The sequence below is a fragment of the Lytechinus variegatus genome, chromosome 16 (genome assembly GCF_018143015.1).
Source record: "Lytechinus variegatus isolate NC3 chromosome 16, Lvar_3.0, whole genome shotgun sequence".
Classification (NCBI taxonomy): domain Eukaryota; kingdom Metazoa; phylum Echinodermata; class Echinoidea; order Temnopleuroida; family Toxopneustidae; genus Lytechinus; species Lytechinus variegatus.
Window position 1 is genome coordinate 11,007,319 of NC_054755.1, and position 23,305 is coordinate 11,030,623.

A 23,305-nucleotide genomic window follows, 5' to 3' on the forward strand; every position below is an offset into this window, starting at 1 on the left:
CTGAAACATTCTTTCTAGGGTTAACTGAGGTCATGTATATCAACTATTTCACAATGGCTTTACTGACCCTGACACTGAAGTAGAAACTTGCAAATTTAGATAGAATACGTTATTTGATCTTATTGATAATATGATATTATCAAGGCATTATGTGACACAGCTAGGTAACAACTTGCAAATCAGGTCTAACCAATATTATGTTGTGCGTCTTTCCACAGCCGATGTACTTACGCTGTTGAAGAGGTCACCCGTGAAATCTTTGTGCTCGATCACACTTACAACTTACAGCTAGTTCCTCTTAGAAAAACCTTGATGATTGACATGTTTGAAACAGGAACATCAACCGTTTGGCCATCTCCTGGTTCATATGACTTAGACCCAGAAGTCTGGAGATCAGCAAGACCTGAAGAGCAATTGGAACGTGTTCTGAGCTTAGAAGAACAACTTGAAGGTGATGATGTGGCTACAATCAATAGGGTCATAAGAGGTTCAGACATTCTAGAGGGGACAGCCACAGACAACCATTCCTATTCCACTGGTTCTAAAAGTGGAATCCCACAATCAAGCACAACATCTTCCTCTCGTGCTGGGACCCATCCCATCGCTGCCACCAGACCTACTGGTCAGGACACTGCAGACATTCCCCAAGTCAAATTCTCTGAAGGTGATGTAACCAGCACAGATGTTGCTCACCAAGATCCTGTTGGGAATGTCATGAAAGATGAACTAAGGGTAGATGGTGTTGATCAGGAAAACCAGCAAATACCCCCAAGGATCTTGCGACGACTGTGTCCTGGAAATGATATCGTCTTTATCATAGAGCAAGATGAACCAATGGTATGTGTTGCCTGTGCTATGAGGTATTCTACTATAAAGAAAGAAACAAGTATTAGGATCCTATTATTATATGGTTAGTAATATTTAGACAATCCCCTAAGGATTAAAGTCTTTAGTTTGTAGTGAATATCCACTTCTCTTAAGATATTTTTTGTAGGAGAAAATACATCATCAATGATATGGATTTCTGCTAAAGCTATTCTACAAAATTCTTCTCTAATTAAAAAATATTTTGTTTTTGTCCATGTCATTATACATGTAGAGTCTGAAATTAGTATTTGTTTCATTATAATTGTTATTTCATCTCTCGTCAGGGGGAAGAGCTCCGTGTATCGATGACCCCTAGTATAAAGGGAATCAATCCACTATCTGCTGAACTTCTGCAGAGTTTGGCGAACACTGAGGGAGACATCACAGAAGACATGGCCTCATTCAAGCATGCAAGAGCTGTGTTCTCTTCTCCTACTTGCCTGAATGCATCATTTCTTAAAACAGGGTAAGAAGCTTGCCCTTTGTATCTATCTTATCTTGCATGTGGTCAATGAATATTGCTCCTATAAAGGCTTCTTCCATATTTATTCAGGCAGCAATCAGTCTAATTGCACGATATTGAAAGAACATGGATGTACATCAGGGACTGTTTCATTATCTTGTTTGACAAGTTAAAGATAAATGCCAGTTGTGGTAACGATTTCAAAATGAGTTCATATGGAATCCAATGAAATCACCATCAAAGAGTCTGTTTGTATAAATAAACAATATGTGCCAAAGAATTCTGGAAGAAATTTTGTAATTGCTGAGAAAAGCAAAAAGCAAATAAACGCAGGATTCGGGTCAAGCGTCGGGCCGACATTCAAAGCAATAATAATGCACTGTCCCATGTGCGCTTATCTGTGTTGGTGATCTTCAGTGTAAATTTTTTTCAGCGTAGATTTCAAGATTTCACAAAGTTCAGTTTCAGTAACTGTACCAGATCTAGATCTTCGAAACATTTATTTGATTTGATTCTTCTATGATCTTTAACTACATGTATTGTAATTGTGTTTTACCATGTACTAATAAAATCACATGGTTTGGAAACAAAGACCCTGAGGTTGTAGGTATTTAGTTAATGCTTTTTTCCTTTCCGTCATCTATATGGCTCTCTTTATTCTATTGCTTGTATTTGTCATTAATGTTGATTAGCCAAATAAATAATAATGATAATAGTTATCATTATAATCCCCTTTCATTGATTTCAAGAATACAATGTTTTTAGTAAGTGTTGTTTTCAGGTCTAATAAATGCTTGTCTTTCATATTTTCCATATTTCATGTGTTTCAGAACAAAGGAGGTCAATGGACCAAATGTTGATCTAAAAGCAGCAAGGAAGGCTTTTGAGATGATAAGGGAAAATGGCAGACTCCTTGAAAAGGTAATTCTCTCTTCATAACATATATTATCTAACCTGCTTTAGTGATCACCTACTATGTATATACAAAGGCCACCTTTCTATAAAGACAACTATTTAGGTTTGTTATTGAAAATTTCTGCAGTGAAACATATATTAAGGATCCTTTCAATAAAGACCACTGCTTTTCTGGTCTCAATCCCTTTGATGGACTTTATTAGCAGGTTTGACAGTTACTGTAGGGGTCACTGGGCGTTGTGGCGTGCGCCTGTTTTTCAAGCTGTGGGGAAGTTACAAATTGATGCAGAGGTTCGAGCTCTGATCACGTCTTTCGGATGGTGACGTTAAAGGTTGGTCCCAGACGTAAATAATCATACCTGATTGATACACGTCTGTCAAAAACTCTAAATACATGTAGGGGTCAAGGGGTCAAGGTCATACTGACATGTTTTTGTCTTACCCTTCTGAAGTCATTGTTAAAGCAATAACTTAAGTTGAACTTAACCTAGGTTCATATAATTTGGTGTGTATGATACTAGCATGGATCCCTTGAAGCTTATTGATTTTGAGGTCAAAGGTCAAGATCACAGTGACATGTTTTTATCGTACCCTTCTGAAGTCATTGTTAAAGCAATAACTTTAGTTGAACTTAACATAGGCTCATATAATTTGGTTTGTATGATACTAGCATACTGTAGATCTCAGCAATTTTATTGATTTTGAGGTCAGAAGGTCAAAGGAGAAGTCACCACCTTCACTTTTCTTGCTTGACCAATTGATCCATTTTCTGCGTTTCAGGCGGGTGTATTATGTGCTCGCTTTAGCGACACTCTTGTTTACAAAATGCAAGCAGATAATATTATAACTTAATTCATGTTCCATTAATAGCTTTCCGAGGTGATCTCCGTTGACCTCTGCATGAGCCCCCCTTGGTCAAAACCCCACGGAGAAACTCTTCGCTTCATCCTGATACTCTTGGAATGCCCTGTTTTCAGTAATCCTCAACACACATGGGGGCGAAATGTCCTCTCTTCCATGGGCAAGTTCATGATCTCTCTTCACAAGTCATCGGAATCTGAAATTCTTGGTAAATATAATTAGGTGCATCTAAAGATGATTAACTTGTGTAAGCTTAGTTTCGCAAGGTATCACTATCATTATAATACCTTACACGATTCTGTATTACATTGATTTTCGAAATTATGATTTTCCCATCATGACCATCTTATTTTGTTGTGAAGGGGGTTGTTATGGGGGTCTAGTGGATATGACTCTTGTCTTTCAATCTGAGGGATGTGGGTTGCTCTCAACCCAGGTGAGGTGGATGGGTACCCAGTAGGAAGAAATTCTTTCAGCGCCTATATGGCAGCACATTGAAAGCTGGGGTAATAATAACAGCGCTTTGTATCCTTAGGCAAAAATAAATCCAGCAATTATTATTTTTTCTTGCCTTAAATATACAGTGCGTCCCAAAAAACTATACACTTTTGAAATGTCTGCCAAATTAAAAGTATATCACTTTGTGGGGAAATACTATATATGGAAAGCTAATAAAGTCATCTTTCATTTGACACCAAAATGTTGGTAAAGTTTGCAAGTTCCACGGGACTCGCCTCTCAAAAACTGAAAGAAACCGAAAGGCTAATTCCTGCCCACCCTAATTTTCATACCCTTTGTTTAAGTGGGTAGTGCTCACTCAAACATGAATAGTTTTCCAACGTTTTGGTGTCATTTGAAAGACAACATTATTGGCTTTCAATATATGTAAGTCTTTTCCCCCAAAGTGATAGACTTTTAATTTGGCAGCCATTTCAAAAGTGTATGGTTTTTTTGGGGGATGCACTGTATTGTCATTTAAATTGTCCTCATGTAATGTTTTAACAGTATTCTATAGTTCATTATTTGGTTTGGTGAAAGGCCATCTGGTCAAATCCCTTGGAAAAAAAAACATTACAAGGGGTGCTGGTTAGGAGGAAGATTTTGACAAGGAAAAGAAAGGGTTTTCAGTAAAAAAGAAATAGGTGATTTTGGTCAGGAAAAATTTCACAAGCAAAAAAAAAGGTTTATCATAAGAAAATGAAAGAAACATCAGCCGGTCAGGGAATATTTGACAAGGAAAAAAATTATAAAAACAAGGTTTTTGCTAAAAAACGAATGTGATATTTGGTTAAAGTTCTACTTAAAGCATACCTAAATGTACCTGATTAAAAGGGGGTACTACCATTGGAGAATAACACACGCAGCACCCCCTGGGACAAATCTTTGGCAGGCCTTCTTCCCAGGGCTGTGCGTCAGGTCAGTGTGCCGTCAACTGATGCACTGGGTGGAGTACTTGTAAAAGTTCCGTTTGTATGGTTATCCTTTTATCTGTTGATATTGATACCAAATTTCATTATATTAATTGTATTTGGATTGCCAAATTAATAAAATCCCGGTAGATAAAAATAGGGGTTCAATTTCTTTTTAATGTGGATGGACTAGGCCTTGAATTGATAGTTAATAACTTCAATTAATTTACTTAAATGTATTTTATTGAAATATTTATACTTCTTGATTTGTATGTTTTTTGAAGATTGTGGTAAATAAAGTTTAAATATCAATTTCAACTTTATATTATAGTGTGAGCAATGCTTACTTGTGTTCTACATAATGGACACTGCAAAAGAATGTCTGCCCAGTTTTCACTGACATGGTGCCCCCCCAAGGTCCTCAACTTTTCTAGGCATAATTGTCTTCTCTTTCAAAAAGTTTCAATTCAGTAGAGTTTTGAATTGGGCAATATCTTCCTTTTCAAGGTGCCTTGTTCATTTCACTCAATAGCTTACTCTGTATGGGTCCTGTATTAGAATTAATTTCACATCAAAACTGTGTATTACTAGCATTAATTATCATCAGTGCATGACAACAGAAAGAAGACATTGTATGTGTACAATCTTTGTTGCCATGATCGTAGAGAAAGGAAGTTTTATATAAACAAGGCAAAAGCGATTTTGTGTCTCGCCCATGTATAAAAATAGCCAGAAATATTGTGATTCGCGAGGGCATGCAACAGAATTGTATCAAAACTTCATTGTGATATGACTGGGATGGAATAACACTTGCCTTAAGAGCTTAAATGCACATAAACCATTACAAAAATTTCCTGTTTGATTCTCGACCTCACTTCGGACTGCAAACTGCGGTTTCATACCCCGATTTGTGTTTGGAATATCTCAAACAACTTTTCCAACCCCGATAAACCCATCTTGGCCAGGTAATCCCCTTGTCTCGATTTCACCACCACGGGCCAGCTAAATGAGCGTTGAGCCAAGGACGAAATGATAAACAACAGCTGTGCTATTACGTAAGACTTGTCTGCCTGTAGAAGGATCTTCGGAATGAAATTATTGTATTCGATATTAATCACGTTTTCAAAGGCATATTACATTCAGACATCCAATACTAGTCCATTTTCAATTTCGAACGAAGAAAATCGACCTTGAAATAAGGAAAGTAAGCGAATAAAAATTACGGTATGCTTAGCATGCAAGGACCGCGATGCATGCATAGTTTCTGTCCGTCCAGCAAGAAAATGGGTTCACTCGCGCAAGTCTTAACGTTCGAAAAACAGAAGTAATGGCATACCAACATACAAAGTATAATAATCATGCTGCTGATATGCACAAAAATATGAAATCATAATTTTTTTTACCCCAAAGTCTTATGATTTAAATACAAACTATGCCTGTAACTATTTTTTTAATCGCAAACGTATTATCTATGTATAGGCCTACACCTCAACTTTGAGAAAAGGACATTTATAGGCCTCACTACAGATATGATTGGCAAATGCACGTTCTTTAGAGGTGTAGAAAGGGGGTGGATGAAGAAAAATAAGTCTAGAAAGAAAAAAATTAGACAGCCAGACAGAGAGAAAGAAGGAAAGAAAGAAAGGAAGGAAGGAAGGAAGAAAGAAAGAAAGAAAGAAAGAAAGGAAGGAAGAGAGAGAAAGAAAGAAAGAAAGAAAGGAAGGAAGAGAGAGAGAAAGAAAGAAAGAAAGAAAGAAAGAAGGAAGGAAGGAAGGAAAGAAAGAAAGAAAGGAAGAAAAACTTTCTATCAACGCGTGTATAACATGGAACTCCATGCGCTCGCCGGAACACATTGCAATCCATCGTGTGTGGCCCCCTGCTGTGACCGTAGATGCTGGGGTGAATTATCTTCGGACCGAGGTCAAGAAACAGGTGTTTCTATACTTAAATTTCATGCTTGAGGGCAATAGGATTTGTATTACTGGGAGAAGAGATTTGATGATAAGGAAAAATGGGGTATACAGCTCTCAAACGCGAGATTTTCGTCATGCTTTAATGTTGACCTGAAAATGACCTTTGACCTTATCATGTGACCTCCGACTGCAGCATAACATGCTGGTCCCCCAAGTCCATCTACAATCCAAATTTGGTTGAAAAGCACCTTACGGTTGCGGAGTTAGGTACGGTTGACCTGAAAATGACCTTTGACCTTATCGTGTGACCTCCGACTGCAGCATAAGATGCAGGTCCCCCAAGTCTATCCACCATCCAAGTTTGGTTGAAAAGTGACTTACGGTTGCAGAGTTAGGTGTCATAAGAGAGTCTTGCATGTAAACTTTAACGTTGACCTGAAAATGACCTTTGACCTTACCATGTGACCTCCAACTGCAGCATAACATGCAGGTCCCCCAAGTCCATCTACCATCCAAGTTTGGTTGAAAAGCGACTTACGGTTGCGGAGTTAGGTGTCATAAGAGAGTCTTGCATGTAAACTTTAACGTTGACCTGAAAATGACCTTTGACCTTACCATATAACCTCCGACTGCAGCATATCATGCAGGTCCCCTAAGTTCATCTACCATCCAAGTTTGGTTGAAAAGTGACCTACGGTTGCAGAGTTAGGTGTCATAAGAGAGTCTTGCATGTAAACTTTAACCTTGACCTGAAAATGACCTTTGACCTTACCATGTGACCTCCAACTGCAGCATAACATGCAGGTCCCCCAAGTCCATCTACCATCCAAGTTTGGTTGAAAAGCACCTTACGGTTGTGGAGTTATGTGTCATTAGATTTGTGACGGACGACGGACGACATTTGGATCCCTAAGTCTCGCCTTCACCTCTGGTGGGCGAGACAAAAAAGGTAATTGATTTGTTGTCTTTCAGGTCGTTGGTGGAAATACGAACCAATGTCATTTCGACGTGCCATCACAACATACCGAATTGCACTCACATTCCTGATCGGTGCGCAGAATAGGAGGGCATATGAAAGGGAAAACTTTTCGACCTTTCTGAAAGTTCTCAGCTTTCTAAATGAGGTGAGATTTATATTTTAGTCTGTATAATAGGAAATTGTTCAACATTGCAAATTATGCAAATAAACTTAATAATAACCATTTGTTGTTTTCTTTCCATTGGCATACTGAAACCAATGAAAACCTTCTCATATATGCCAGCTCATTACAACACATGACAACCACTGCAACAGGCTAATGACCACAGCAGTGGAGTTGGATTGCAGCTGCTGTCCATCTTATGTAATAGTATAAACAAAGTTTTAAGAGCTTCCTGGCTAAAAGAATTTGTATTCTATTTGTTTTAGGACAATGGCATATCCAAAATCAATTTGAAATTTACACACAATTTGCATTGCATTTGTACACAAAATCACGTTTTTCAGCAAGATTGGGTCTGACATGCACTTACAAAATGTTGCCTCAGAGAGCCCCCCCCCCCACCCCCGGCCTTGATAGGGTTAATTAGTTGATTAAATCTTATGCCCATGCTGAAGATTTGAAATGGTGATAAATTTGCACCAACCATTGTGAGGAAAGTGACACACAATGCAAGAAGTATTGAGAGTTAAAATCTTGCCAGCTTCAAATGGCAACACATTTTGCCAAACAAGTGTATAATGATAATTATAATTAGAATTATAATAATGGGAATGATATATTTTTCAAGCGCTAAGATCTGTCTTTCCGATGTTTGCAAATGATTATTTGTCACAGAAGCATTGCATCAGATATCAAAAGCTCGCTATTCTCTACAAGATGCAAGTCATTTATCTCCACACTCGTTCTGTTTTCTTGCAGATCAACCAACAGCATGACATTCTATCCATTAAGACGTTCTACATCCCAAAGTTATACGGAGTTGCCTTCAGTCCAGAGAACTACATGTACCAAGTAGGTGACTGAATAGCTTGTGTTCTAATATATTTGAATAAAGTACAAAGAGATAACCTAGATGATCATGAATATTTTGGATACGTATCGTTTTGGGCTTAACACATACTTATATGTAGTAGACCCATTCACCAATACTGAAACTGAAATTATTGTTTGTCATGGATTCTGTTTATAATGCCAAATAAGTCCTCCTGACCCCAATTTATGGTTGAATTGTATAGAATAAGATTACACAAAAACAATTATAAAGAACTCCATTGAAGTATAAAGAAATGTAAGAAAATTGTGAATTTTAGAGTGGACATTGTCTATTGAAGACAAGGATTGGGTCCTGTCCCCCCCCCCTAAATTTGTGGTGGGAGGATGGTCCCCCCTTAAAGTTTTTGTTGATAACCTTTTTTTTTCTTTTTTTTGCTTGTCAAAAAATTTTGGTGTTCCCCCTGAATTTTTTTTAGTTCCACTGCCAATGTCCCTCCACTCCATATTTTTTCAATTCAACATTTATTTCCAAATATAAAAGCATTAATACATTTTCTAGAATTTAACAATACAGTGGAGGTCGCAACTCAGTAAGCAGAGCTCGTGACAAGTGCATGGTGACATATAAACAATAAAGATACAGTACATGAAAAACAAAATTTTCCATACAAAGTACATTGAATAAATAACAAGGGAAAAAAAGAAAAAACAAAACAGGGCAACTTCATACACATTATATCAAATGAAACAGTAAATTAATCATCAAACCAATCATCCCACAACTGAAACAAAGCAAATCACGCAATTTAGGGGCCGGACATTAATTTATCCTTAACCCTTATACTCGGGAGGGGAGGGTGCCTGTCTTGTTTTTGTTGGTACACCTTAATACTTGAAACAAAATTTCATGTCTTTTTATCTGATCCTTCCCACACATTTTGATACCAAATTTACGGAGATTGGAACTACAGTGTGGGTGTCGTATTACGTTTACACATGTCACTGAAATTTTCACTATTTTTTCTCTATATGACTGTAAACATTTTTCTAGTAACATTGTTTCAAATAGTTCAATTAACCACCACACACACACAGCCTCTTGCACACCCTTACAGCCAAAGAAATACGTAAGAAATAATTACCACAACCTTTTTTTTTTCCTTTTTTCTTTCAGGAATTGATGAAAGAGTTATGGAAGACATTGGTACCAAAACTTGCTATTCCTGAGGCTTTATTTAGTGAGAAAAACCAAAATCAATGATATCTTGCATAAATTAGCATGAATTAATTGATAAAAAAAAGTAAAAGGACTTTTGTATATTTAGCCTACAACTTTGTAGATTACATAATTCTCGACCCGTGTGCAAAATTTTGGGGCAAATGGCTACCCATTTTACTTTTTTTTCCAGGGTTCTTTCTGGGCATCTTATCCTTTCCTCATGGACCTGGAGTTCAAGACATCTGTGTTTACATTGAAGAACATGATACTGAGAGAAAGAGAGGTAATTGTTGTTATAAGTATTGTTGTTTTCTTCTTATTATTATTGTCATTTATATCATTATTATTGTTATCATTCTAGTTATTATTATTATTATCGCTATTATTATTAATTGTAATAATTATAATAATGACAGTCATTATGATGATGATGGTGGTGATTATGATTATTATCATGATAAATACTATAAGTAGCGTAGTTTTGGTAACAGTTGTAGTAGCTTTGAGACATCTGTTTTTACATTGGAGAACATGAGACTGAGAGAAAGAGAGGAAATTGTTGTAACAACAATTACCTCTCTTTGTTGTTGTTGTTTTCTTCTTATTATTGTAATTTATATCATTATTATTGTTGTTATTATTATTATAGTTATTATTATTATGTCACTAGTTGTCATTATTGTCACTATTGTCATTATTATTAATTGTAATAATTGTAATAATGACAATCATTATTATTATGATGATGATGGTGGTGATGATGATTATTATCATGATAAATATTGTAAGTAGTGTAGTAGTGGTAACAGTTGTAGTAGCATTTATTTAGGAATCGTTTGAATCACAAAATTGTAAGATCTGGCTTGCAAAGTTGTGATCGATGTCGGCCCTTCCTCAGTTAAAGAAGGCTGCTCCCTTTTCAAGTAGATAACCTCCCTCTTGAACTCGGCACCCTATTGTTGTCAAAGCTCTGGTTAACCACAGATCAGATCAAAAGGCATTGTGGTTCGAGAGGGAAGTAAAAGAGACCGTCTACCGGAAAGGGGGGAGCCATCACTTATCCAGGAGAAGGCTTGTGTACGTTGCAACCTAGCTCTACCTTCCCACTTTCGCAATCCGGATTCCAAAGTTGCTTACATCGCAACCTATATAACTGGATCTAATTTGACAATTTGGATTCCTCAGTGTTTTCAAAATTGAGCCTGGGACAGCAAATTTCCCCTGATGATCATTCTGCCTGATACAGTATCGTGGAGAGGCAGTGAAAAGTCACAATAGAAAATACAAGCAAGTCCAGTTGACAAGTTTCACACTTAGTTCATGATCTAATCTGCCTGGATGATTGGGAACATTTCTAGACATTATAGCAGGTATTCTGATAGCCATGGTTTAGTAAAACCCGAGTTAAATTAATCCATTTCATGGAGTGTCAGTTGTTGACTTATTCACCAATTAAAATTCTTCTTATCATGCTGTTAGTTGTGAAATGGGAAGAATAGAAAAATTAGAAAATATGTTGAATTTTAATTGATTACATGTAAGTGGTACATTATGAATATTGAATAAAAATGATAAAGCCAGGTTTCCCTAAAAGTTTGGCTTAAAATGTGAGTTTAAACTGGGGTTAAATCTTGTTTTAATTATCAGAATACCACCCTATATCAGTATCATTATGAATCAACAGCTTTAGAGATAGTAATAATAAGAAAGGCATATTTGTTGCATATTTGTTCTTACATGTATCTGTTCATTGCTTGGCACTTTCAATTTACTTTAAAATAATTTTATTCCCAATTACAATTCATTGTACCAGCGTGCTTTTAACCCTTGGCTATGCATCGATAATCGACTTGAGGTTTTTGTGAGACGGGAGGATATTTTTGGGACAAGTGTCCGTGAGCAGTTCGCCAAGATGTTACATTACGAGAGTTCTTCGCTTCACCAACCCCTTCAGGTCTTCTTTCAAGAGGAAGCTGGTATTGATGAGGGAGCACTGAGTATGGTATGTAATGCATTTAGGGCCCTTATCTATTCTCAGCTGGGATTGGTTCAATCATCCTTCAGTATGGAAAGCTATCAACATCATAATTCTTTAGTTAGGAGACTAGAGTCTATGGATTGCCCATTCATAAGCAACTTAAAAAAAGAGAAGCATTCTGAAATTTTTTATATACAGAAGCACTTGCCATGTTTTAGGAGTGCTCTAAATGGACATACAAATTCTTTATGTAGATGTACATAGATTTTCTTTCCATAGTTTAGATATTTGAATCTGTCACTTTATTATGCATGTAGATCAATTCTGGGTGCTATCTTACAAAGAGTTGCAATAGAATCAAATCAAACTCAATTTGTGATTAACCTACATGTACAATTGATATCTCTTCACCACACACATATAGATTACTCACAAATTAGGTTTGATTAATATATATTTGTGTAGTAAAGAGATATCAATTGTAGGTTAATCACAATTTAAGTTTGATTTAAATATGTCATAATTTTGAAGAAAAAAATGGGAAAGACACAAAGGGCTCTATATCTCTGCCAATGAGCACATACACCCTCCATTTGTAAGCAACAGAGAACATACTGATGCACCAGTGACAATTTGCCAAATTTAGAAGACAAGAGTTGCGATTGATTGGATCAATCACAACTATGGAAAGCCAGGAAAGTCAACTTATAAAATGCATGTTTGTTTCAAAAATTTTTTTTAGATATGAATGTATATCCATAGATTCGTTGATTTCTTGACAATTTGGTGTGTTCTCCTTTGTTTACAAAGGACATTTTGCTAATTTTTTGTAGAAAAAATTGTGACACTGATGGATTTCCATAGAATTTTGATTGATTGGATCAATCGTAACTTTGTGAGACAGGACCCATTCCAATGTTGAAATGACCAGGGCCCTGTTACCCGAAAGTCAGCAATTAATCGCTAAATGAAATGGCCTATCATGATCATCGTTGCATGTACACATTCCTCAGTGGACTCACTAGGAACTAATCAGAATTGTTCTTTCAAATTAACGAGTAATCGCTATGTGTCCCAGAACATTCTCAGCGTCATGTACCGTATGGGCACTAGTATTCAACCCGGCATAATTCAAAGATTTTGACATATTCCTGAAAATATTTAGAAATAGGGAATTTATCTTAATTTCATACCTTTGTTATTTCCCGGGTAATCTGTTGTTGGTATTTTCTTTATCAATCTGTCGACTGTATGTGCGGAGGATCGAATTATGCGGCGATGGCCTTTTGCACTGAATGGCACTAGTATTCAACCTAGTGAGGATAGCTAGCAAATTTCAAAAGGGTTTGGATTGCCAAATTAGATCTAGATCTATGTAAGTCTCTGGCTTTGATTAATTCCCTGTTTGGTCTCATCTCAAATGGTCTAGTCCATAGCCGGATGGGACAAGGGCAGATTGAGAGACAGGGCTATCTTAAATCGCTAGGTTGAATACTAGTGCCGACGGATTGAATACTAGTGCCAAAAACCATCGCCGTATAATTTGATCGCCCGTGCGCACAGTCGACTGGTTGAAGAAAAAAATTATGGAAAAAGAATAACCAGCATTTGCTCTTGGAAATAGGACGGGCCTGAAATTCAGGTAAATTCTATATTTCTATATATTTGAGGAAACTCTCCAAACGGGTTGAATACTAGTGCCCTTACGGTAATTTACTCTCATTTGATCTTTATGTATTCATAGAATATGTACCTTTTATCAACATTGATTAAAGGAAGTGAATATGTGACCTGCCACCCGAAAACTAACAATGAGTCGATCAAAATGAATATTGAGATTTTTATTGAGCTTGAAAATTCACTTCCTAAGCTTTAAATTGATATGTAATATGTTGAAATTGACCAACAATAACGGTGTACTTGATTGAATGCAGAGGAAATTCAGCAAGAGCTTAACAAATATGGAGAAAACAAGGTTTAAAGTTTGGGTTCACTCAAGCATGAGAGTGCATACTGTGTAATCTCAGTGAAACTTCCAAGCAGTCAGAAAAAGTATTGTCCTAGAAACTCTTGTATCTTTACTAATATTCAACTTCACAACTTCAAATTTTCACAGTGTTAAGAAGAATTGGTCTTTCAGATAACTTTTTTTCCTAATGTTTAGTTTTTGGAGACTAAATTGCTATCTTGGCTTTTTACAGAGAACCTTTACCTGGCGACTTATTGGTGGTTTTGGGGTGGTAGGTCACATAATTTTTATGCACAAAACTTGCAAATCAGATGGACAGAGAAAGAAAGTGAGAGGGGGGGGGGGGGTGAGTAAAGGACAGAACTCCGATAAGTCTTCTACATGATTTTTTTCTTTTTCTTTTTTTAAACAGGATTTTTTCAGGCTTGTCTTTGAGGAACTTCTGGATCCGCAAAAGCATGATCTTGTCCGACGTATCAATGAGGATCATCCAGTTGTTTGGTTTCAAAAGGTAAATTCTTTTGCTTCAGTGGCATTTTACGTGTCTATTTTTTCTGGGTATATCTTCCTTCAGAAAAATAAAAGTAGAAATGGAAATTTCTCGTGATGTGAAGCCAACTTGCAAATTTAAATAATGTTTACGGATTTCAGAAAAAAAAGTTTTTATAGATAAGAGACTTGGATAAAAATATAGATAAAAACTTGTGTGATCACTTCGTATTGGTGTTCTCTTTGACTCATCTGTGAAGTACATTATTATCATGTTTTTTGTAAGTTTGAGCTTGATTGTTTATTTTCATTGTGATTCCTAATTCTTATTCAGAAAATGCAAAGAATGCATCAGATTTATTCGTCTTAGTATTACCACAACAATTCTCCAATTTAAACGTTCTCAAAGAGTGAATTTTTTAAATTGTATTATTACCAATGTGAACAGGACTGCAGGGACTCTCAGCTAGCCGAGATATTTGGTCTACTCTTTGGACTTTCATTGTTCAACAAGGCAATTGTTCCATTACCGTTTCCACAATTGCTGTATGCCAAGCTTCTGGGAAAAGGGTAGGTATCTTGGAGAAGACACTCCCATTTTGTTGTCATATCACTATTGTCCTCCTGCACCTAGACTGCAGCCACCACCTGGCATCAACCTTGATCACTTATGTCTGTCTTAGAATTACTCTACATCTGTAATTCTTTTTGAGGCTTGCCTTCATTTAAACCATGCCACTCCCATTTTCAGTCTCCTGCATTTAATTCTACATAAATATCTTTGATGATGACTAGAATTGTATATATTCTAGGTTTGCAATAGTGCAAAGGTTATTAAGATTTTATCTATTACTTGCCATTGTGTGTGTGCCCAAATATTTTAAATAAGAACAAATACAAAGAATGCTTTAGTGCTGAAAAATCATGATTATGCTTAATATGAAAATGTCTTTTTTTTCTATGTGAAAAGGCCTATATGTGTTTTTAGTACTGGTGGCAGGAGTGGGATGTTATATTGATGATTGTGATAATAATGTATTAACAATCTGACAGCCAATCTTTGAAAATAAATATTCATCAAATATAAGAATGTTTAATGTAAATTGTGCAAATAAAGCATGATTAAAGATGGAAATGGACACAAGTGCAATTCCTGCTTGCAAGGAGTTAGTTCTGTAACAATTTTCATTCGAAATCAGTGGTGGACGGAAGTAGTACTCATGATGAGTGGTGGTCAGAGGTCTTCTGTGCCGGTGGAGCCTGACCACTTCGGTCCATTGTAGCTAAAGCGCTGATGATAAAAATATAATATTCTTAAAGTGATTTATGAAGTATTTCTAAGTGATTATTCCATGACAAAGTACAAGTTTCATTTGTTTTTTTCTCTGCTATTCATCTACATTCTCTGCCACTCCCAATTAATGTGTTTTGTTTTTCATCAGTCCAAAGAATCAGCTGAAAGAAGTAAGAGAGCTTGACCAGGACTTTGCAGAACAAATGTCCAAATTACTAAATGGAACTGAAGAGTATATTATGGGCTGTTGCTATGGTGACGATCTGGAGTTGGCGGATGGGAGGAGTGTAGAAGTCACAAAAGAAAATGTGTAAGTCCAGCATGCAAAAAGAAATCATAAATAAAGAAAGCGGAGTTTGAAATATTTAGCATAGTTGGAGCTTGATATGAGCAATAAAAAAAAGAAAAAGTCATATCCTGAGGATAATGAAATCTCACTAGGAAAGTTGTGAGTGAGTCGCAGCTCATTGATAATTGTATTTTGAAAAATGAGTCTTGTCAATTCTTATAAATCTACCCCCTGTTGTTGGGTGTCAGAGGAAATATTTTGGGGGTTTATTCTGTTTAAGGATGTGTCACTACAAGTTGGACGTCATGCTGCTGTATGGACTATATTAAAGGTCTCTGAACAAGAAACAATTCTTTGATCTCAATGTTATTTTTCTCATCGTGAATGATGCCTCCAGTACCCTTCCTTCCCTTTTTGGATTGCTTTTGAAATTTAGGGGGTTTGATTGAACCCTCTAATCCCCTTAGGTACAGGCTTAAATAGTATTCCTGATTTTGGCCGTGTTGATACGCTTTTCGCTGTTTGTGTACATATACATATCACTTGATTGTGAAAACAACCCTTCTTACATGACTTTGTGTTTGATCATGATGTCCATCTTTTAATGACAGTGGCCCCCGAGCTTTGAGGTAGTTGATCAAAGTTCATTTTTCAAAAAGGTAAGGTTAGCGGAAAAGTATGCTGTGAAGGGTCAAGACAAATGATGATATAAGATTCTCCAGAAAAAAAAGGGCGAGTACTTTGCTAGTTGTTTCTTTTTTTTGGGGGGGGGGGGGTGAATGAAATGTGTAGCTTCTCCATGGGAGTTTTTCCCGACACAATGACAGATTCATATTCATTTAAACTAAATTCCAATAGATTAGTCAATTTGACATTCAGTATGTACTTAGAAATAGTCCCTTCTTTGGCTTATACATTTAACAAATCAACATACAATTTGACATGACAGTGCATATATAAGAAATTAAACATTAGAAATTACACCTATGAATGTGACAAATAATGGGGCATTTTGAGTGAAATGAGGCTACATACGGCATTAACACGAATGAGGCCTACGTCTCACGGTGCAGCAAGTCCCCCAAAATAACAGAATATGGGTGGATTTTTGACCGCAAAGGCAATACCTGGGCCCTCCCTGTCTTATAAAGTTAACCAATAGGAATTTTAAGTCAGTTGCAATTTGAGTTTGATTTGAAGCGATCTCGACTCCGTGTGAGACGGGGCTGAAAACGATTGGATCAGTAGTTGGCATGGAGTGGATGAGTCCTTATTTTGTGATTAAATGCCTTGAAATCATTGAATACTGTTGCTGGCAATCCCTATCTTCCATTTCATTGTGTTCCTTTCTTGGGTAATGCAGACATCTCTATGTGGAAAAGAAGATCCAAGAGTTCTTGGTGCCATCCCAATTCCAAGCCTTCCAGCGAGGAGTCCACAAGGTCTTTCGTCCCGCTGACTATGAAATTTTTAGACCTATCGAACTGGAAACACTTGTCATCGGAGAGAAGTATTACGATTGGAAAGCACTTGAAGAGGTAAATATGACCCAAGTGTATTGTAAGTCGGAAGGGGGGGGGGAGTTGAGTGTGCGCATACATTCGTAATTCCGAAGGTTCGGATATTGTGAAGGTCGTTATTCCGAAGGTTCGTAAGTCCGAAATCGAAAAGAGGTTCACAAGTCCGAAAAAAAAGTGAGGTTCGTAATTTCGAAGGTTCGTTAGTCCGAAAATGTAATGATTCACGAATCTTATTTCGTTTTCGGACTAACGAACCTTCGGAACATTGAACCTTATTCCTTATTTTGTTTTTGGATTATCGAACCTTCGGAATAATGCCACAAATGTTCAGATTAACGAACCCTTTTACGTTATCGGATTAACGAACCCTTTTGCGTTTTTGGATTAACGAACATCGAGGTATAGACAATTAACTTGTTTCAGAATTACGAACCTTCGGAATTACGAAGTGTGTACCCAAGCTTCAATTCCAAATAGGGGGACAAAATCGGCGTGGTGATACAAAAATTAAATAAAAAAGAAATGATAAATGTGTTAAACAACTAGAAAAGTTGCCAGTTTCAGAAGTTAAAAGAGCTTTCATGGGTTTAGGTATGTACCTCGAGCCAGGTACATACTAGATACCAGACGAATTTGGGACTTTGCAATCACTCTATAATTATATGTTGGAGGTAAGGCTATCCAATTAATGGCTCATGTGGTAGGGTACATACATGTAAATTCACTTCTGTTGAAGCATATTGCTCATACTGTTTTAACGAATATAAAATGGATTATGTAAATGGCTTATAATCTTTCAGTGGTAATTCATGATGATTACATGAATATAAAAATTGGCTTCTAAAGGTTTGATTTTATTGTAATGAATTGTCCAAGCTACCATGTATTATATATGAATACCCTTTTTCTTGAAAATGCAAAATAATAATTTGAGTTCACTCTTGCTTGTATACTTGTCATAAATGGCAAATTTTGTGAAAAGGGCACATAGCTTTAGAGTCTTTCAAATGATTATTATTCAAAATCATGTGTGAAAAGGAGTGCAAAACAGTTGAAGGTTTCTGTTGCTTTCTTGTTATAGTATGAAATTAATTTCCCTCTGCTGATATGCGTGTTCTAGATCATCACAAAAGTTTACTGCCTCTTTGATTTGGTATAAGGGCTTCAATCAATGCATGTCTCTGTCTTTACACAAGTATGTGATCAGAAGAAAATGTCAATGAAAAGTGTGGTTTCGTGAAAAAATCTGCTGGACAGGTTATTTTTAAGAAATGTAATGAATACATTGAACATTGGCCCATGTTACTATTGTACGATTTTTAAATGTTTCTATCATCAGTCGACAAAGTATGTAGATCCGTACACCGCCTTTCATCCAACCATCAAAATGTTTTGGCAGGTATTTCATGCCTTGGATGATGATATGAAGAGAAAGTTTCTCGGTAAGTGATTTATCGTTTATTATTTCCTTTATTTATTGGTATTTACATGCAAATATTCAATAACCAGCACTAACATACACTGAAGGGGTCAATTTGTAAAATTAGTGAGTCACGATATGATCAAAGCAAATAATAATAAAAAACATAGGTTAATATACAATGTTGTATTTGTTGAATAGTATAAAAAAAATGAATATCCACCGGTACTTGCAATATCCTGACAGGAAATAAATACCAAGAAAGAGCAGACAGAAGATAACTGGAATGCAGGATGAGAAAATTTAGAAAGAAAAAATGATAATACACAGTTCTTGTATAGCACATATCACAATTATGAATAATGTCTCTATGTGCTTCCAAAGGACTTGGATATTATTACCCCAGCTGTAGCTTGGCAGCCACAATTACTAAGATTACAGCGCACACGCATTTCAAGCAATAAATTCCTGCTAGGTACCCATTCACCTCACCTGGGTTGAGTGCAGCACAATGTGGATAAATTTCTTGCTGAAGGAAATTACGCCATGGCTGGGATTTGAACCCACAACCCCCTCTGTTTCAAAGTCCAGAGACTAATCCACTGGGCCACAACGCTCCACGAGAAAGAATGAGAGAGAAAAAATAAAGGGAAAGATGGAAGATAAGAGATATGTCTTTGGCATGAGGCTCCTGCATTTCCAAACTCTTGCTCATCCCCCAATTCTCTCTTTCATGCCTGTATCACAGCCTAACCTCTTACACATTATACACAATGTCTGGTGGGTGTTTCATTGATGTTGATTAGTGCTTAAAAAAAGGATCACCAGCCGTTATGCCCATATTTCAAACAGTAATAAAGCAGATCTCACTGCGTTAACACAAGACAAAATGTTTGTTACATGTTCACTAATTCATCATACCATATCATTATGAACAATATTGTATTGTCATTTCATTATCATATGATCATATCATTTCTCTAATTATTGTTGAAAATTTTTCATCATTAATATACTTATTGAAATTATTGTATTATTTTTACGAGGGTTATTATTCTTGAAATAGTTTTCAACATCTTCATCATCATTTATATGACACCTAGGTAGATACTTGTGATTTGATTGGTTGTTTGATATCGTTCATTCAGTCCATTTTGCAATGACGTCATCAACCGTGCAATTTTCTATCTATTCATCGTGCAATTTTGGATCCATACGATTTTGTCCATTGCACTCGCGCACCGAGACTGCAGCTCATGCACCAGCAGTGCGCATGTTGTAATGATGTAACAATCAACAGACCAAACGCGCTGCATGAGCATGTTTTGCATCGAAATTCATGAATTTCACATAAAAAAAAATCATTTTTTAGGTGTCATATAAACCAAATAATGAATGTTTTTCATTCGTGCAATGGACAGAATACTTCATTCGATCAGTGAAAGATGAAATGATGATCCATTCAACTCGGCAACTCCTTGTTGAATGGATCATTTCATCTTTCACCTCATGAAGTATTCTGTCCATTGCACTCATAACCATTCATTAATTGTATATTATTTCACACAGCATATTCCCTCTTACAAAGGCTTATCGACTCTTCCACCAGGATGACACTCAATCCTTCCACTTCTTTTTGTCTTGAGCATTCTCTTCATTCAAACTTACTGCTTTCTTTCTTTACAATATTGCGGCGTAACCTGGCCCTGTCGGGGGTAGCGTTCTACCATCGTGCAGTCTCCAGAACCCGGTCCACGCGTCTTCTCACTCATATACTCGTTTTGGGGGTAGATTCGCTCATAAAAGTCTATTGTGCAAAGTGATGCACTCTCTCATTCCTCTGAATACACAAATCACATGCTCACTCACCCCATGCATATGAAGGAACTCGGGAGATATTCAGTATACAGTTCAACTTGATTTATTTGGAGGTTACATCTTACAGCTGCATGCAACCGCAGCTCGCGATCTGATTTTGGAACAAATCATATTTTGCTCATTTTCTGAAAATGCGAATGGAACATATCATTTTATTTGTGTTTTGAATTAATTGAAAGAATGCTAATATAACCATTTTGAAAGATTGCAAGCCTGTATTTTGGAGTAAAGGCCAAATTAATTTCAAATCGTACCAAATCTTACCCAATCGTACTACTGCTATGACGTCATTACGACTAGACATTTAATCTGCTTTTATTCTAAGAAGGATGATAGCATAGTCACAGATTTGAACATAGATTTCTACGATGATTTAGAACATTACACAGTAAGATATTCCGAGTCAATGTTACCATCAAATCCTACTACATTTTTTCTGAAACCGGGTCGCAGATCAATCGTAAGGTGTGCGGTCGCCTTAAGCCCAACCTCTTAATCATGATTATCATTCTACAGTGCGTATAAAAAAAAACGGGACAGATTTGAAAAGTCTATAAAATTTTTGTTTCAAATAATGATGTCTATATTTTGGTGTTAATAGATGCTCTAAAGTCTTATCTTTGAAATGCAATTAAAAAAATAAGTTTTATTCATGCTTGAGCGAACACGGGACGTTTTTGTTGGGGGTTCAAAAAGAGGATTGCACCAGAATTGCAGAATATGTGTAATACAATGATCAGACTTCTTGCTAATCAGGAGACTTCCTCTTGACCTTTTCATTATCTTTGCCATAATTTTCGAATTGTGCTCTCAAATTTCATTTACAAAGTTATTTATTTAATTGAATTATTTTGTTTTTTTCATTTAAACTTCTCTTACCTTTAAATTTTCCTTCCTAAGTAACTGAGAAAATAATTTTTGTCAACCCAAGCAAGAAGATTTGAATTATTAATTGGGAAAACTTGTGATTATTCGAATCGTTTTATTATGTGAAACACATTATGTTATGTACCTTTAAAAGACATTAATCTATTTTTCAATGGGTCATTAATTCCTTGACCAAGTTTAATTGCTTGACAGGAAACAAAGGAAGGGATTCATGTCTTTCAATGACAATGGTGTATTGAGTCAATTTTGAAGGAGCTAGATATGGCAGATCGGGTAAAATGTATTAAAAAGTTGTGAGCGAGCGAAGTGAGCACGCCAATATTCCCACTTTTATCAATTACAATATCAAATTTTGTGATAGATTTTGACATAATATTCAGAAAATAATATCATATTTTACTTTCTATCTTTCCTTTTATTTCCTGTCCACTTTTTTCTTGGTCATGATTTTTTTTAATTGAGGGGGGGGGGGGAGCAACCCGAGCGCCCGCCCATCGATCTGTGTGGCTTTGTTTAAAAGGCACCATAACCTTTGTAGCACATAATGAAAGGATTTGAATAAAAAATCCATGCTCTCCCATAATTCGGTTGAAGAAAAATAATTTTAGCTTGAAGAAGGAATATTCAAAGCTAACAGAGAGCATATTAAAAAGGAATAACAGAATAATTCAAGCAAATAAATAGATCTGAAAATGAATTTTGACCGCATGATTTGAAAAATATGGCAAAGATAATGAAAAGGTTAAGAGGAAGTCTACTAATTAGCGAGAAGTCCGATCATCATATTACTCATATTCTGCAATTCTGGCGCAAGCCTCTTTTTGAACCCCCAACAAAAACGTCCCGTGTTCGCTCAAGCATGAACAAAACTAATTTTTGTCTCACCTGCGAAGCAAAGTGAGACTATAGGCGCCGCTTTTCCGACGGCGACGGCGGCGGCGTCAACATCAAATCTTAACCTGAGGTTAAGTTTTTGAAATGACATCATAACTTAGAAAGTATATGGACCTAGTTAATAAAACTTGGCCATAAGGTTAATCAAGTATTACTGAACATCCGAGTTTCATGTCACATGACCAAGGTCAAAGGTCATTTAGGGTCAATGAACTTAGACCATGTTGGAGGAATCAACATCGAAATCTTAACCAGAGGTTAAGTTTTTGAAATGTCATCATAACTTAGAAAATATATGGACCTAGTTCATGAAACTTGGACATAAGGTTAATCAAGTATCAATGAACATCCTGCATGAGTTTCACGTCACATGACCAAGGTCAAAGGTCATTTAGGGTCAATGAACTTTGGACGAATTGGGGATATCTGTTGAATTCTCATCATAACTTTGAAAGTTTATGGATCTGATTCATGAAACTTGGACATAATAGTAATCAAGCATCACTGAACATTTTGTGCAAGTTTCAGGTCACATGATCAAGGTCAAAGGTCATTTAGGGTCAATGAACTTTGGCCGAATTGGGGATATCTGTTGAATTCCCATCATAACTTTGAAAGTTTATGGATCTGATTCATGAAACTTGGACATAATAGTAATCAAGCTTCACTGAACATTTTGTGCAAGTTTCAGGTCTCATGATTAAGGTCAAAGGTCATTTAGGGTCAATGAACTTTGGCCGAATCGGGGGTATCTGTTGAATTACCATCATAACTTTGAAAGTTTATTGGTGTAGTTCGTTAAACTTGGACATTAGAGTAACCAAGTATCACTGAACATCCTGTGCGTGTTTCAGGTCACATGTCCAAGGTCAAAGGTCAATGAACTTTGGCCGAATTGGGTGTATCTGTTGAATTACCATCATAACTTTGAAAGTTTATGGATCTGATTCATGAAACTTGTACATAAGAGTAATCAAGTATCACTGAACATCCTGTTCCAGTTTCAGGTCACATGATCAAGGTCAAAGGTCATGTAAGGTCAATGAACTTTGGCCATGTTGGG

General features: G+C 36.4%; 1 protein-coding gene across 1 annotated transcript in view; it reads left to right on the forward strand.

Moving 5' to 3' along the window:
- Positions 1-23,305, forward strand: part of LOC121429849 (probable E3 ubiquitin-protein ligase HERC4) — a 36,408-nt gene that overhangs the window by 10,765 nt on the left and 2,338 nt on the right. Inside the window, exons 8-20 of the mRNA XM_041627094.1 lie at positions 219-837; positions 1,152-1,333; positions 2,161-2,251; positions 3,116-3,314; positions 7,401-7,552; positions 8,330-8,422; positions 9,814-9,906; positions 11,437-11,625; positions 13,983-14,081; positions 14,508-14,629; positions 15,502-15,663; positions 17,006-17,180; positions 18,502-18,604. Of these exons, the coding sequence (XP_041483028.1) occupies positions 219-837; positions 1,152-1,333; positions 2,161-2,251; positions 3,116-3,314; positions 7,401-7,552; positions 8,330-8,422; positions 9,814-9,906; positions 11,437-11,625; positions 13,983-14,081; positions 14,508-14,629; positions 15,502-15,663; positions 17,006-17,180; positions 18,502-18,604 (2,279 nt within the window). The remainder of the gene's footprint in view (positions 1-218; positions 838-1,151; positions 1,334-2,160; positions 2,252-3,115; positions 3,315-7,400; positions 7,553-8,329; positions 8,423-9,813; positions 9,907-11,436; positions 11,626-13,982; positions 14,082-14,507; positions 14,630-15,501; positions 15,664-17,005; positions 17,181-18,501; positions 18,605-23,305) is intronic.